Source organism: Rhodnius prolixus, unplaced genomic scaffold (assembly GCF_049639745.1).
Source record: "Rhodnius prolixus isolate KJV_2025 unplaced genomic scaffold, Rpr scaffold_4, whole genome shotgun sequence".
Taxonomy (NCBI): domain Eukaryota; kingdom Metazoa; phylum Arthropoda; class Insecta; order Hemiptera; family Reduviidae; genus Rhodnius; species Rhodnius prolixus.
The window spans coordinates 35,150,480-35,165,699 of NW_027411614.1; the positions used below are offsets into that span (position 1 = coordinate 35,150,480).

General features: G+C 36.5%; 1 protein-coding gene across 2 annotated transcripts in view; it reads left to right on the plus strand.

Annotated features, from left to right (window-relative positions):
* The first annotated feature begins 1,009 nt into the window (after positions 1-1,009).
* The window catches only part of nrm (neuromusculin), a 380,564-nt gene continuing 366,353 nt past the window's right edge, over positions 1,010-15,220 (plus strand). Inside the window, exons 1-2 of one of the 2 annotated variants that reach the window (XM_074132269.1) lie at positions 1,010-1,371; positions 7,190-7,367. In XM_074132269.1, the coding sequence (XP_073988370.1) occupies positions 1,299-1,371; positions 7,190-7,367 (251 nt within the window). In that variant the 5' untranslated portion in view covers positions 1,010-1,298. The remainder of the gene's footprint in view (positions 1,372-7,189; positions 7,368-15,220) is intronic. The other variant, XR_012459736.1, reaches the window with a different exon arrangement.

The following is a 15,220-nucleotide window of genomic DNA, read 5'->3' on the forward strand; positions in this document are numbered from 1 at the left end:
AGCCGGCGCGTTGTCTTGATGGAGAACCCGTGACTTGTTCTTCCACAAATCGGGTCGTTTTTTTCCTTACTCTTTTACGGAGTTAAGCAAGCACCTCACGGTAGTAATGTTGATTAATTATAATCGATATTTTCACCCGTTTTGGACGTGGAAAGGCGACCCGGGCGGTCATCATCTCTGACGTCTTCTCGGCCATTTTGGAAACGCTTGAACCACTCAAAAACTCGCGCACGTGAGTAACATTCATCGCCATAAACTTCTTTTAATAATAGATGAGTTTCAGTAGTGGTTTTACCCAGTATCATGAGAAATTTTACGACAATTCGTTGCTCTACTACATGTGTAGTATCATGTTTTCGGCAAAACGAAACTAACACCTCTTACACAAACGACGGTTCCGGTCAGACAGATTTCTCTACAAACACGTGAGACGCTGCAATCGAAAGAGAAGGCTTTACGCTTCACAGTTGTCGGTCGTTAGGATTTGGCGCATGCATAGTTCTTCTGTAGCAGCATCAGTCTCGTTATTTTATAGCCACACCTCGTATAACATCATGGAAGGATCCGTCAGGAAAGAATTACAAGATAACAAGATATTAGAAGTTCTTGATCTGTTGAGGTCATTATGGATTTTTTTTTTCTGAGAACAAATCACAGAACATACTTGGCCAAGGACTTCGAAATAAAAATTATAAGAGTCAATAGGTACTGAAAGGCTTGGTTGACACGGAGGGTGTTTTGAGTTTAAGTTCAAATCAGTTTCAGCTGTACTTATGTAGAGACTAGTACTTGGTTGGTCGGTGTTTTGAGTAATTGGGTTATTTTGATGGTTACGCTCCATCAATAAGGAGTTGTTAAATATCTTTGCTGCTTTTTGGACTGGGACAGTCGGCGCCATATAATTATTTTAATATTTAATATTTATATTTACTGATTTCTAAAATAATGCACGCTTTTACAGTATAACAAAAATACATATGTTTACCCTTACCCATGTGGTTTTTATCATTAAATAAATAATATTACAAAGAATTAAGTAAATAAATATAACACAAGGAATTAACTAAGACGGCAAACAACAGCTACATCCTTCAAGTTAACTTTACAAACTCTTACATAGTCAAGAACTAGTCCGGTTTTAGAATACGCCACTCTGGTTTCTGATTGAATGATACTCTAAGCAGTCTAAACGTCTTTGACACAGCACACACCAATAACTAACTACATGATTAATAAAAGTTATATTGCACAAATCATGTGGATCGATCAGATGGTGCCAATATTCATAAGAATTTATAATGATCCCAGTTGACACCATAGCAATAAGTGCGGTACTGTTAATCGTGTCTGTAATTGTTGATTTATATTCATGTAAGTAGAACATTTAAAACAGAATTTAAGACTTTCAAGTTCAGTAAAAAGATTTGGTTGTAACATCATTTTTTTTATCATACTTACAATTATTTATTTACTAATATAGTCACATAAATATATGTGCAGATGCATGTGCGTATAGTATACTCGTACATATGTATGCATGTATGGATTGTTTACCTCTTTGTTTCTTATTACCATAGAACATAGACACAACAATGTAGCAGCCATTAGAATCACAAGGTTTTGTTTCACAAACAGCTAGGTAGAGAATATAAACAGTATTTTATCCTGTTTATGCTAAGAAGCGTAACTTGATTTTCCTCAAAGTAAGAACTTTTAGAAATGCTAGTTACTGACTTTAGTTTCTAGCATGCCTGAGAAAAAGCTAGATCCAAGGGATCAAATATGGTTTAAGCTTCATGCCTTCAAGGTTTCCAATATTAATCGCAGGCTGTCCAAAAAAGAATAAATAAACTTTTTTCTGGCCAACAATGTACTTTTTGTTTGATTATGCTGGTTACTTTAAACGTTTAATACATTTTTTTAAATTGTTTACCTCTTTGCTAAATCTTATTTTCTTGGCATCTTGTCTATCCTCTCTATTTATCTGTCCTAGACAAACTAACTTTGTGAAAAAAAAAAACTAAACTTCATATGAAATACACTGCTCCACAAAAAAAGTGGCGCACTTTAAAAATGCGTTATTTTTTTTCTCTGTAACTTTTTTGTTCTACATTTTATTTTAGTTAGCAAATATAAGAAGTATAAAGTTACGGGAAGGCTAAAATACAATAAAAAATGATCTAAAAGAAATGAAAACCTTTAATTTAACAAAAAAGTACTTCTCGGCAAAAAATGAGTTTGAAAAAAAAATGTATTTCTTCCGATTAAGAAAGAGAAAAAGAATTTTAGTAACGTGTATTGCTCGCATTACTGCATCCAATCTCCTCGGCATACTCCTTATTAAATTTCTCACGAAATCTTGTGTTAATTCCTGCCATATCTCCACCAGAGCACCTCGCAACTCTTCTAAGCTCCTGGGAGGATTATTTCTCCATCTTAATCGCCTACCCAGCTCATCCCAAAGATGTTCAATTGGATTTAAATCCGGGCTGCGTGCTGGTCATCTCAGAACACGAATGCCAGTATCCTGTAGATATTGAACAACACAGGCGGCAGTGTGTGATCGGGCATTATCTTGCATAAAAATAAAATTTTCCCCAATAAATGGTGCATAGGGTATCACATATTGCTGCAAAATTTCCCTCACATACAAATCTACATTCAAGATTGCCCTGTTGAACACGTGGAGCTCAGTTTAAGCCCCCATAGAAATCCCAGCCCACACCATCACTGAACCACCTCCGAATGGTAGTCTACCAGAAATATTGCACGGAGCGTAGCGCTCCCCAGGCCTTCGGTAAACTCGTCGCCTCCCATCAGGTGCGTAGAGAGCAAAACGAGACTCGTCTGAATAGAGAACGTTTCTACAATCGTTCTCAGACAGTTGCGGTGTTCCCTAACGAACTCTAGACGGGCTCTCCGATGGTCTACGTTGAGCAATGGTCCTGTGGCTTGCTTCCTAGGGCGTAAATTCATTTCAGCGAACCATCTTCGTACAGTTTCAGCACTGACTGAAACTCCACGAACAGTAAGCAGTGTTTGAGCTGTTTCAGAAGCAGTTGATGTACGATTTCTCAGAGTGTGAATTCTAATAAATCGGTCATCAAGCGCTTCTGTGGCTCTTGGTCGACCCGAACCTTGCCTGCGAGTGCAGAGGCCTGTCTCCCGGTAACGATGGATGGCTCTATGGACGGTGGTTTCAGGCAACCCTAACGTTCGTGCTGCTTACCGCTGACTCCGTCCATCCTCAACTAATGCAATAATTCGGGCCGCTTGCTCTGCTGTAATTGAGAGTTTGCAATGCTTTCAGCTTGAAAAAAGTCGAAACGCAACTGTAGAGGTCAATAAATTTATTTACTGTTGAGGTAAAAATCACGTTGTTGTTTACACAAAAAGACCGAAGGGGATTAAACGAGGAATTGCTTCACTATTTACAAGAAACTTTGGGCCTTGTTTCGATTAATTGTTCCCTGACAGTTTATGAAAATAATTAAAACTAATAATCTTTCCCCAAAATGTGATAAAACAAAAAATAAACGCTTTTTTCAAAGTGCGCCACTTTTTTGTGGAGCAGTTTATTTATAACAAGAAAAAAATTAAAATTTCGCGCACTGAACAAATGAGCTTCCAATAGTAGGGAAAATCCTGATTAAATGCATGATTGCTGCATGTATGTATGTATATTATTGCATGTACATGTATAATTAGTGCACTATATCGGCCTTATCAAACCAACACTATACTAATAACTGATTCAGAAATATTAGCTTAACATGAACCAAGGCAAAGTACTAGAAAGCGAACAAACTAACACATTGGTTATGAAAGCGAAAACGAAATTTTAACGAAAACGAAAGTGAAAACGAAAACTTTTGACGACTTTATAAAATATTCCACAGACCCCCATTAATCTCGGAAATATTTTCTTAAATTCCAAAAAATACAAAACAAGAAAGAAAATGTGTGTGTATTAAGTTCAGTAGTTAAAATTGTAATGTTAAAATTATATTTCTGGCAGAATTTACTCTCATAATTATTGAAAATTTGGGAAAAAAGACTGAGAATTTTCAAAAATTGAGTGAAATTTGATGGAATACAAACAAGCTGAACAAAAGTTAGAGCAGAAATTGGAGGAAAATTCCCTGAGAACAAGATGGAAATTGCGAAATCAAGAAGCGGAGTCCACAGAAGAATTGCAAAAAAATTCAATAGGAGATATGGTGAGGAAGAAGGTTCTTAAAAGAGTACTGAAAGTAATTTTAATAAATATTAGAAGAATGCAACCAAGAGTGGTTTGTTGGTGCAACAATTGCATGAATAACAAAGTAAGCAAAAAGCAAATAAACTCAAGGAAATATGTATATCTCATTAAGTAAAAAATAAAAAATTTAGAAGTAAAGAAATGCTCTGAGAAGGATGTAATGCGAAGAATAATGATGACATTACCAAATCTTCTGGTGTAAAACAACTTTTTAGCTCAGATTTTAAACAAGAAAACAAAAAGTAAATGAGGATGTTCAGCAAACTACTGATACTGCACAGGATGTCACTAAAGAAGTTCAGGAAATGTTTTACATTTGGGACTATAAAACAAAAACGGATAATAAAAGTATTTCCTCTAAAAAAACAAATTACTAGTATATTTAAAGGGGAGAGATTAGCTTCCAGGTTATCCGGATACCGGATTTCCCACGGATAGATAGTGGGGTTCGAATCCAGCTGCTCTCACTTAGATTTTCTGTTTCTTAGGAGCTACTTACAGCTCAGTGTCCGGTGATGGATAGTGCTGTCTGCAGCGAGAAAAAAACTCAGTGTCCGGAGGCTGGGAGTGCACTGGATATAGCTCCGGGTGCTAATTACAACAAAACAAGTAAAAAGTAAATAGTTTTTAAAGAAGAATGTGTACAGAATTAGGAGTTTGATTTACAGAATACGAGTACATTGTTTATACATATACACTAGGGTGTTTCAAAAAATGATGACTTTTAAATTTTAAAGAGCGCCGGGCGGAAAATCTAAGTTCATTTAAAAACGAAAATTTTCGTCCGTATTAGAGCGAAATCGATTAATATTTCGAGGTCGCTACCATTGATCAAAAACTTTTGTTTTGCTTTTTTTTTATATATAAAAAATCTTAATTAAATGTTTTGTATCTTTTAAAATTATTAGCAAAACATTTAATTGAACAAAGTTTATTTAAATACAATTTGCTATAAAGACAATGCAGTTGGAATCATTTTGATGGCCTTTTTATTTTCAAAGTTATGAATAAGAAGCTGTATTTTTTTTTAAAAACAATATTAAGAAAAGTATACATTTTTGAAAAATTTCGATTAAATCCCTTCATTTTTTATGTGTTTCGTACAGAATTTAAAAAACAAATAATTTTGGTTGCTGAATCGTCTAAATTAGGAAATATTTTGCATTTATTGTTATAATTTGAAATTAATTTACTATCAATTAATCAATTTAATAGTAATATTATAATCAGATATTATATACCAAGTCCAAAGGTTTTAAGTCAGAATTTGAAAATTAAAAGTAGATCATAATTTTAATTGAAAATGCGATAAATTTCCTTTCGTTGAGAGTGAAATTTTGAAAAAATAGGGAATAGAAAATAATCTCGTTAAATGAATGTTTTTTTTAAGTTAAAAAAAACAGCAACCACAAAATCGACCTTTTCATAACCCATCAGCAAATAGAATGAACCTTCAACGCGGGTCAAGAGACTTCTAAACAAACACAAATCTTCTTTCTTTTTTTTGAAATGGTTGTTGCATCCAAACAGGATGGGACTTTAATGTCAACACTCCAACAACTTAATTAGCGATATTTACTGCTTCAGATGAGGCCAAGAAATAAATATAAAAAAATACTATTGCGACCCTAGTTGTGGGGAAAAAAATTATGTATTTTTTTTAATCGAACTTCAAATAATAGAAAGAGAATTTGTTTAAACACAGTTAAAGTCATTACAAATTTTGCTTCACCCATTTTACTGTCGAGCTACATAGACTACCTATGTTTACAGCAAGATCTTTTGCAAAGATTGTGAGGTAAAGTTATGCACTTCAAAATGAGGTAAAGGCTAAAAAAATAATTAGAACAATTGAAAAACCCTTGTAATGTAACAAAGGAGACGATTAGCGAAAGGAGACACACTGAGAGCAAATGGACTAACTCAAGATGTTTCCTCAAGGCACCAGAAAAGACCTCTTCCGCGTGACATTATACTGGAAGAGCGATTCTTCTGCTGAACTCCTGATCCTCAAATTCTACTGACGCTCTACTTTCCATAGCTATTCGTATCCTACACGACACTTCATCATATTTAGGATTATTAGTGTATTCAGGGAAGGGATTAGCTATGAGGTTATTGTATTGGATTCCCTCGCGGAGGTCCCGGGCTGCTGCTGACCCTTAGATTTTCTCACTGTCCGGTGATGGACAGTGTTGTCTGTAACGAGAGAACACTGTCCAGAGGCCGGTAGTGCACTGAAAAAAAGCTCCGGGCGCCAATAACCTTAGATGTTGACGCACCTTAAATCATTAAAGAAATAAATAAATTAGTGTATTCTGAAGAAACCACTTCAGTCAATTGTATAACTTTTTCAAAAATAATCTAGAAGTCCGCTGTACAATCAATGCGATATATTTTTTTTAATGCTTTTTAATGACTAAATTAAGTTCATTTCTAAATGGAAGTCAAATGTTCGTCGTTTCATGCGCAGTGATGAAAAAAAAAGTGTACTACACTTGGAGCACTAACGGCAACACACATTCGCTAAATGATAAATGTCCATGCAGAACCTCACTTGCACGAATCGGAATATATGCATTTGGTGGATATACGAGTATGTTTAGAGATAAGAAAGGAGGATTAAAAACTGCAATTGCTGCATAAAAAGATGTTAATATTTTCCCCTTCTTTAATAAATCTACTTCTTTGATGTTAATTTTTCCACGGCTTTAATTAAAACTGCATTTGCTAGCGTTGGTTCTTTTTTCCATGATTTTAATAAATCTGTAAAAGAAAGAGGGGTTGTTGGGCCACTGACTGGAGAACATCAGTTTTTATTTTTCTTTCTTCTTTGCTTAACTTTTTAGAATCCTAAATCCTTAATATGTGAGATTCCAATATTTCTATTTTCGTACACAATAAAAAATGTAAATATGTATGTTTTAGGTGCTGAGGAGAGCGATGCCAGCGCCGAGGTTGGCACCAGAGCACGCCTGCCGTGTATCGTGGATCCGGTTAAATGTGGTGATGTGCACAGCATTAAATGGTACAAGAATATCCATCGAGTATTCGTCTTCAGTGAGCTAGCCAAGATTTCAAGATCTGAAGGACCTTTAGCCAAAAGGTAAGTGATTCGTTCAATTTTCTGCCATTTTTAAATTTTTTTAAAATGTACGGTAATGAAGGCTTTCATTTTCATAAAGAAAACAAGGTATTTAAATTGGTTTACTTTAAAAATGAATGAATTTAAACAAAATACATTAATGTACACAACTTAATGAATAAACCACTATATTTATATACTTTTTAGTTCACTAAATAGCTACACTGAATAGCTACTTATAAAGACAGCAATTATCTTGGTATGACTCTATGAAACATGCATTTTCTTTCTGCATGATGTTGCATTACATTAAATGATCTGAAACTCTCTATAAAAAGTAATCTTAACTCAGACTGAACATATAGTTAAATCCAAGGCAGGCAAGTCTGTGGATCTTGCATTAGATGATTTTAATAGGCTACTTCAAAAGTCCCAAGAGGACAAAGAATTTGCGATGGCCGCATTTTTAGACATACAAGGGGCTTTTAATAATGTCTCGGCTATGTCGCTGATTGATGCCCTGTCAAGGAGAGGCTTGGCGCCAACCATCTGTCAGTGGATTAAGTCTAACCTATTAGGCCGCATTGTTATGGCCACGTTGGATAACTGTTCGGTAGAGGTCAGAGTGGTGAGGGGTTGCCCGCAGGGGGGAGTTTTGTCACCCCTTCTGTGGACGATTCTGGTGGATGATCTCTTAGCGAAAATGACGGCGGAGAGTTTCTATTGTCTAGGTTTCGCGGATGACCTGGCAGTAGTGGTTAAAGGACGATTCGCTCATACGGTCTCGGGGCGCATGCAAAGAGCGCTTAATATTGTGGATAGATGGAGTAGAGCGGAAGGTCTCTCCATCAATCCTCATAAAACTAGGGTTGTTCCCTTCACGAGGAGGAGGAATCTGGGTGGATTGGAGCAACCAACTCTGGGGGGAGTTACTATCCCCCTGTCCATGGAGGCCAAATATCTTGGGGTTATCTTCGATAAAAGGCTTACATGGAATTCACACATAAATATGATTTCCCACTAGGCTAAGGTTTCCTTAGGATGCTGCAAAAGGCTGTGTGGGAAAAGTTGGGGATTAAGCCCTAGGATGACGCTCTGTATCTATAAAAGTGTGGTTAGACCCATGAGCTTTACCCAGGAGCCACTCTCCAGAATTAAGAGTCTGATTAAACGGACGGGTCTGGAGGGTGAGCTCTAAAGTCGGGGAGCCACAATAGATCCATAGGGGTCGCGGTGGCGCAGGCCTTGAGGCCACCCAAATTTAATCTAATCTAATCTAATAGTTAAATCCAACAAAAGGAAGGGATTCCCTCACTCGGAGATCTTGGCCCTTACCTTTTTCCCCTTCCTAGGAGCTTCTTACAGCTCACATATCGGTGATCGATAATGTTGTCTGATTAGAAAGAACACCGGAGGCTGACAGTGGACTGAAAGATGCTCCGTGCACTATTGACCTAAGATATGTAGTAGCGCCCTTAAAGTACAACAAAAAAAATCCCAATTTGCCTAAGAGACCTGGTCTGGATCGTATCCTTCATTTCTAACAAGGTTCGCTATCCAGAGGAGGCACCTTTGAAGACACAGTACATGCTGCCCAAGCTGCGTTAAAGTGCATTATTTGATAAATTAAGGAATAAGTTTGAACCTTTGATCCACTTAAATATGTGGCAGGAGGTTTCCAATTTTGTTTAGTAATTAAACGCAACCCTCCCAAAGTTACCGTAAAAGCATTAAACCTTCTTGTTTGTAAGAGAAGTAAAATTAATTTTTAGCTATTTTATGTATGCTTGAGAACATCTAACATTTGATTATTGCTTAGAAAAATCACTCGGAAAACGACTTATTTCCCGATATTAAGAGAAAATACTAGCTTTACTGCCTTGGCAATATTTCCAGTAGAAAGGGGATGCAAAAATACATAAAAATGACCTATCACGTGCTCTTCTTTCTCTTTGATAACAAGTTAAAAAATTGAAGTATGATTAATAAATATCAGATTTTGAAATGGCCTAGCAACTTTAATTTTGAAGATATCGAATCGTGGTTTCCGGTTTCTTTCATAACGTTTTATGCTCTTTTAAACTGTGTAAATGAAAATGGGGGTCAACTGCGAACCCTCACTTTTGGTCGCGCGTCAGCCGCGTATGCGGGCAGCAATCTAAAATCAAGTCACATATTCTGAAACTAGAGGTGACGGGCAACAAATTCTTCCTCTACCATTTTTTTGCTCAGATCAACCGTTTAAGCATGAAATGCATTTGAGCCGTCTTAAAATGAACACCCTGTTTAAAATGGTATTAAGAATTAAAAGTGGATCTAAATTATTTATTTTGCAACGTTTATTTAACGACAGGGTTTCCTGATTGAATAAGGAAATTTGTAGCAAAATATAAAGGAAAAAAAAAGTCCATTGTGTAGGGCCAAGATTTCTTTACTCGCACAGCAGGATACACTACTAGAAGTAAGTTGGCCTCCAGAAGAGTAGCGAAGGGAAGCCTACACAAGATGAAAGAATAGCGATTCTGGCGTACAACCTAAAAATCTCATTGTATCTCCTTGAATCCCAAATTCTCGTGTAATTCAGCGTGATTTATTGTGCAGCCCGTAAATATTTATTGGAGTGTTCTTCCTCTTTCCGTGTCTATCTTTCTCACCACACTGCCTCCTCCTCTCGCTATCTCAAGATTTCGTCGGCACACCAACACACAGTTCTTCTCTTATAGGATTCCACTTCTATATTGTTATTCTTCTCATTTTGATTTCAACTCTTAGCTAGCTGTTACCTCGGCAACCAATTCTTTATAAGATTCCTTTGAATTATCTCTCACATACACTTAGTAGTTAAAGATGGGAGCAGTGGTTGAGAAATAAGATAAGAGAATCATCCGTTTCATATATTCCCAATTCTCCAAACAACCAGTCAAAGACTGGTTCATTTAAAGTAAGAATTCTTACATTCTGTACATCCTGAATTTGGAGGAGGTACGAGGGTCGTTTGAAAAGTCCGTGCAAAAATAAAAACTACTTAATTTTTTGGGGTAAACCTTTTTTATTTTTCAACATAGTCTCCTTTTAGGCTTATACATTTCGTCCAACGCTGCTCTAGTTTGTTGATCCCTTCCGAATAGTAGGATTTGTCCAAGTCTGAAAAATAGGCATTCGTTTCTGCAATCACCTCCTCGTTTGAATAAAATCTTTTTCCCGCCAGCCATTTCTTCATATTGGGGAACAATAGTAGTCCGAGGGAGCCAAGTCTGGAGAATAGGGGGGATGTGAAACGAGTTGGAACCCTATTTCCATTAATTTTGCGACCACAACTGCTGAGGTGTGAGCTGGTGCGTTGTCGTGATGGAAAAGGACTATTTTGTGGGCCAATAGTGGGCGTTTTTCTTGCAGCTCGGTTTTCAAACGGTCCAATAACGATGAATAATATGCACCTGTAATAGTTTTACCCTTTTCCAGATAGTCGATGAGGATTATTCCTTGCGAATCCCAAAAGACAGTCGCCATAATCTTTCCGGCCGAAGGAACGGTCTTCGCCTTTTTTGGCGCAGATTCCCCCTTGGTAACCCATTGTTTAGATTGTTCTTTGGTCTCAGGAGTGTAGTGATGTATCCATGTTTCATCCACAGTGACGAAACGACGCTTAAAGTCCTGCGGATTCTTCTGGAACAGCTGCAAACCGTCCTTGCAACACTTCACACGATTTCGTTTTTGGTCAAGCGTGAGCAATCGCGGCACCCATCTTGCGGATAGCTTTGTCATGTCCAAATGTTGATGCAAAATCTTGGTGTGTGTTCTTCCAAGAAATGCTACTAACTAAACATAACCTCGATACGCGCCAGTAGTGCTATCTCTCTGACTTTGCACGAACTTTTCAAACGACCCTCGTATAACTGAATAAAGCAACTGTGATGAAGAAAATTTTCTAAATGGGTTACGTAAAGTGTTGCTTATTAAAATTCAAAAGGGCTTTTAGGTCGAGCTACCGAACAGGTGTGGTGGACGGAGCCACATGCTTCGCTATAAACGTCTTTTTATAATAATAAATAAAATCCAAGGTCTAGTTCGAGAATCGAACCTAGTTCTACCATTCATCTTAGCTTTGCAGGTCTCGCCTCTAACCGCTAGGCTACCGTGGCGCCTAATTGTGTACGGATACTAGTAACTGTATGCATCTGAAACTGAGGAGGTTACGATACTTCAATTTAGTTAACCTTAAAGACTCAAATTAAGGATATTATTAAAAAGTTTGCTAAAATTTAGAGTTCAAAGACAATACTTTTATTGAAATTATCACTTTTATTAATTACTGTTTTTTTCTGAAGTGGTGTCTTCGTTTCCTCTTTACTTTAAATTTACGTTTAATACTCATGGATGTAGAACTCCATTTTCTGCAGCAATTGTTGCAACAAGTTAATGTGTAACTTATTACCAGAATTATTTAAGCGGAGAAGGCACCCTGTAGTGTCATTTAATTATCGTGGGCATATATTGCTCTTATGATGAGAGTAGATCGCAGGGCCATCTTCACTTCAATCTTCTTGGAGGATTTGCTGGTAACGTGGAAGAAGATAGGCACTCGATTAGGGGTTAGGATGAGCTGCTCTAGAGGAATGAAATTGGAGAAAACGAGTCTTTGTCGAAAGGGATTTAATAGCTTTGGGTGGTTACATACATAAAATGGAGTGTCAAGAATTTTCGGAAGTAATTTGCAATGACTGGAGGCGTAGTGGGTTGGAACGTTTAGTCGAGCGGAAAGTTTTTTTTTTTACCCAAGAGCACATGTGAAATAGGCAATGTTAACTTCCTTTTTTGGCGTTTCCATAACTTATGAAGGAAATGATATATTTTTTTCTTATATTTAAAACACATATGGAGTTCATTATTTTCAACGCTAAATATTATATAAATGTTTTTTTTCTTTTTTTAAAATCTTTTATTGTAATTTACCACTGCAACAGTTGTTGCAACAAGCAAATATGGTGAAAGAGAAAAGAAATAAAAGAAAATCATGAGTGGAGAAGGCACCCAGTGGTGCCACTCCAGTAACGTGCTTTGCTCTAACGATAAGAGTAGATCACGAGGAGGCCATCTTCTCTTCAATCTCCTTAGAGGATTACCTGGTAATGTGGAGGAAGATAGGTGTTCTATGAGAGGGTTAGGATGAGCTGCTTTAGAGGAATGAAATTTGAAGAAACGAGTGATAGCAAGATCTGTAATGAAAGGGATTTTGAGGTCGTTATGGGTAGTGAGGTTAGATACATAGAACGGAGCGTTAAGAAGTTTTCGAAGTATTTTTGACTGTAATGTCTGGAGGCTTAGTGAGTTGGAACGCTTAGTCGATCCCCATACATCGATGCCGTATGACCAAATAGGTCGCAGTAACAGTAGATATGTAGGTTAAGTTTCGAATGTTTGTCAAGTAGTCTGGCGAGAAGTTTTATTGCGTTGGTTAGATTCTTGTCTTTTCAGACTAGTATGGGGATTCCATGTCAACCGTTTATCTAGGTACAGTCCAAAGTAGAGTACTTTCTCCACAGTTGGTACAGGAGTTTGGCTGATAAAGATGGGAGATACAGTTTTTCGTCTAAGTGTAAAACTCCATTTCAGTAACATTTTTAGGAATTTTCAGTTTTAGGGAAGGGAAAGACTAGACTTGCTTCTTTGTTTGTTACAATTTACAGTTGTTGTTCATTCTTTTTGGTAAGTGATTCATAGCTCCAATAGGATGAAAAAATAATTGCCATTTCAGTGGAGTAAAATTTATTTTGCCGAGCTTTCGATCTAGGGACTAGATCATCTTCAGGGCTAGTCACTCACTCCATGAACAGACAAGACAGAAGACACACCAACCTTGTAATGTAAAAATATTACTTTGTAAACTAGCCCTGAAGATGAACTAGTCCCTAGGTCGAAAGCTCGGCAAAATAAATTTTACTCCACTGAAATGGCAATTATTTTTTCATCCTATAATTTACAAATTTATTAATGTGCGGTAATTGTTAGTAACAAATAAATATGATTTGAAATTACAAAATTATTTAATAATAAAATTTCAAAAGAAACAAAAACGTAGAAGTTTTATATTAGAATGGAGTAGCGTACATACTAGGTTACAGAAAATAAATAATATAAAATGTTTGAAGTTCGAAATGCGGCTGTAAGTTTGATGACGAAGAGACAGTCCCGACTGGCGTTCATGTTGTGTGTTTAAAGGTAGAAAGGCGGCGTTAATATAAAGTAAGAAAATGCTCAAGGAAAAGAGAGCGCCTATGGCGAGGAAAGATAAAAAAAACCTTAATATAGTTTGGTGGAAATGTTGGTTTACGCGGGAGGAAGAAGCGAAATATCCTGATGTTACCGCCAAGTAATTCCTAGCGGGAAAAGTGGTAGAAGGAAACACTTTCATTTTACTTCAGCCTCTTAGAAATTTTATTAAAAAATTTCTAAAATATTAGATTTTAAAGTCTATTCTATCGTTTTTACGATATAAACTAGAATAAAACGGACTGTTTTTTTTTTTTTCAGAGAGGTTACTTTTATTCAAATTATTTATTTTTTTATTGGTCGTATCGCGAATCAGGGTGCCACGTATCCTACTGTTCCAAACACTTCTTTCTTTTTTATAAAAGAGTCCCATTATTTTTGGCACGGTTGACTAAATCTAAAAAAAAAGTTATACTGTAAAAAAAAATTTCTGTTTACTTCATCTTTGTTTGGTGTTTTTACAGCCCCCACAAAGTGGTCGTCAGCCCCATACTCCAGCATTTTTTTCCCACATAAAACATCTGTTCATTCATATATAACATACATTTATATAAAATATACATGTTTTAATAATTTCATTAAAAATAAATTGGAAAGCTATTTACCAATTCATAATTGAAATTTTCACTTTATAGAAGCGAAACAAAATTAATAAGACAAACTCTTAGGGTCTAGTTCTAGACCAACTGGTAGTACCTTGAGTCTAGTTTACAAACCTGTCAGTAACTGTATCCCAGACAAACAACACCAACCAAAGATAAATATGTATATTACAAGCAAATTGAAATAACGAATTTTGAGAACTAATTAAATTTGATCTCATTAATTTTAGAAGATATTTTCACTTTTAACCTTTACTAAACTTTATATGTGGCTCTCATTAAAACGTTGCTAGCGTGAGTCAACTTTTTTTACTATTAAAAAGGCGCCACAAGCATTTGAAAAGTTAAGCAAGGTTAAGATTGTTTCGATTCCAATGCAGGTTTTGGATTTCATTTAATGGTTAATTTGATAATTTAATAGTAAAGTATAGTTGCTAGCCGTCCACCATATCTACGAGGGTCGTTTGAAAAGTCCGTGCAAAAATAAAAACTACTTAATTTTTGGAGGTAAACCTTTTTTATTTTTCAACATAGTCTCCTTTAGGCTTATACACTTCGTCCAACGCTGCTCTAGTTTGTTGATCCCTTCCGAATAATAGGATTTGTCCAAGTCTGAAAAATAGCCATTCGTTTCTGCAATCACCTCCTCGTTTGAATAAAATCTTTTTCCCCACCAGCTATTTCTTCATATTTGTGAACAAATAGTAGTCCGAGGGAGCCAAGTCTGGAGAATAGGGGGGATGTGAAACGAGTTGGAACCCTATTTCCATTAATTTTGCGACCACAACTGCTGAGGTGTGAGCTGGTGCGTTGTCGTGATGGAAAAGGACTTTTTTGTGGGCCAATCGTGGGCGTTTTTCTTGCAGCTCGGTTTTCAAACGGTCCAATAACGATGAATAATATGCACCTGTAATAGTTTTACCCTTTTCCAGATAGCCGATGAGGATTATTCCTTGCGAATCCCAAAAGACAGTCGCCATAATCTTTCCGGCCGAAGGAACG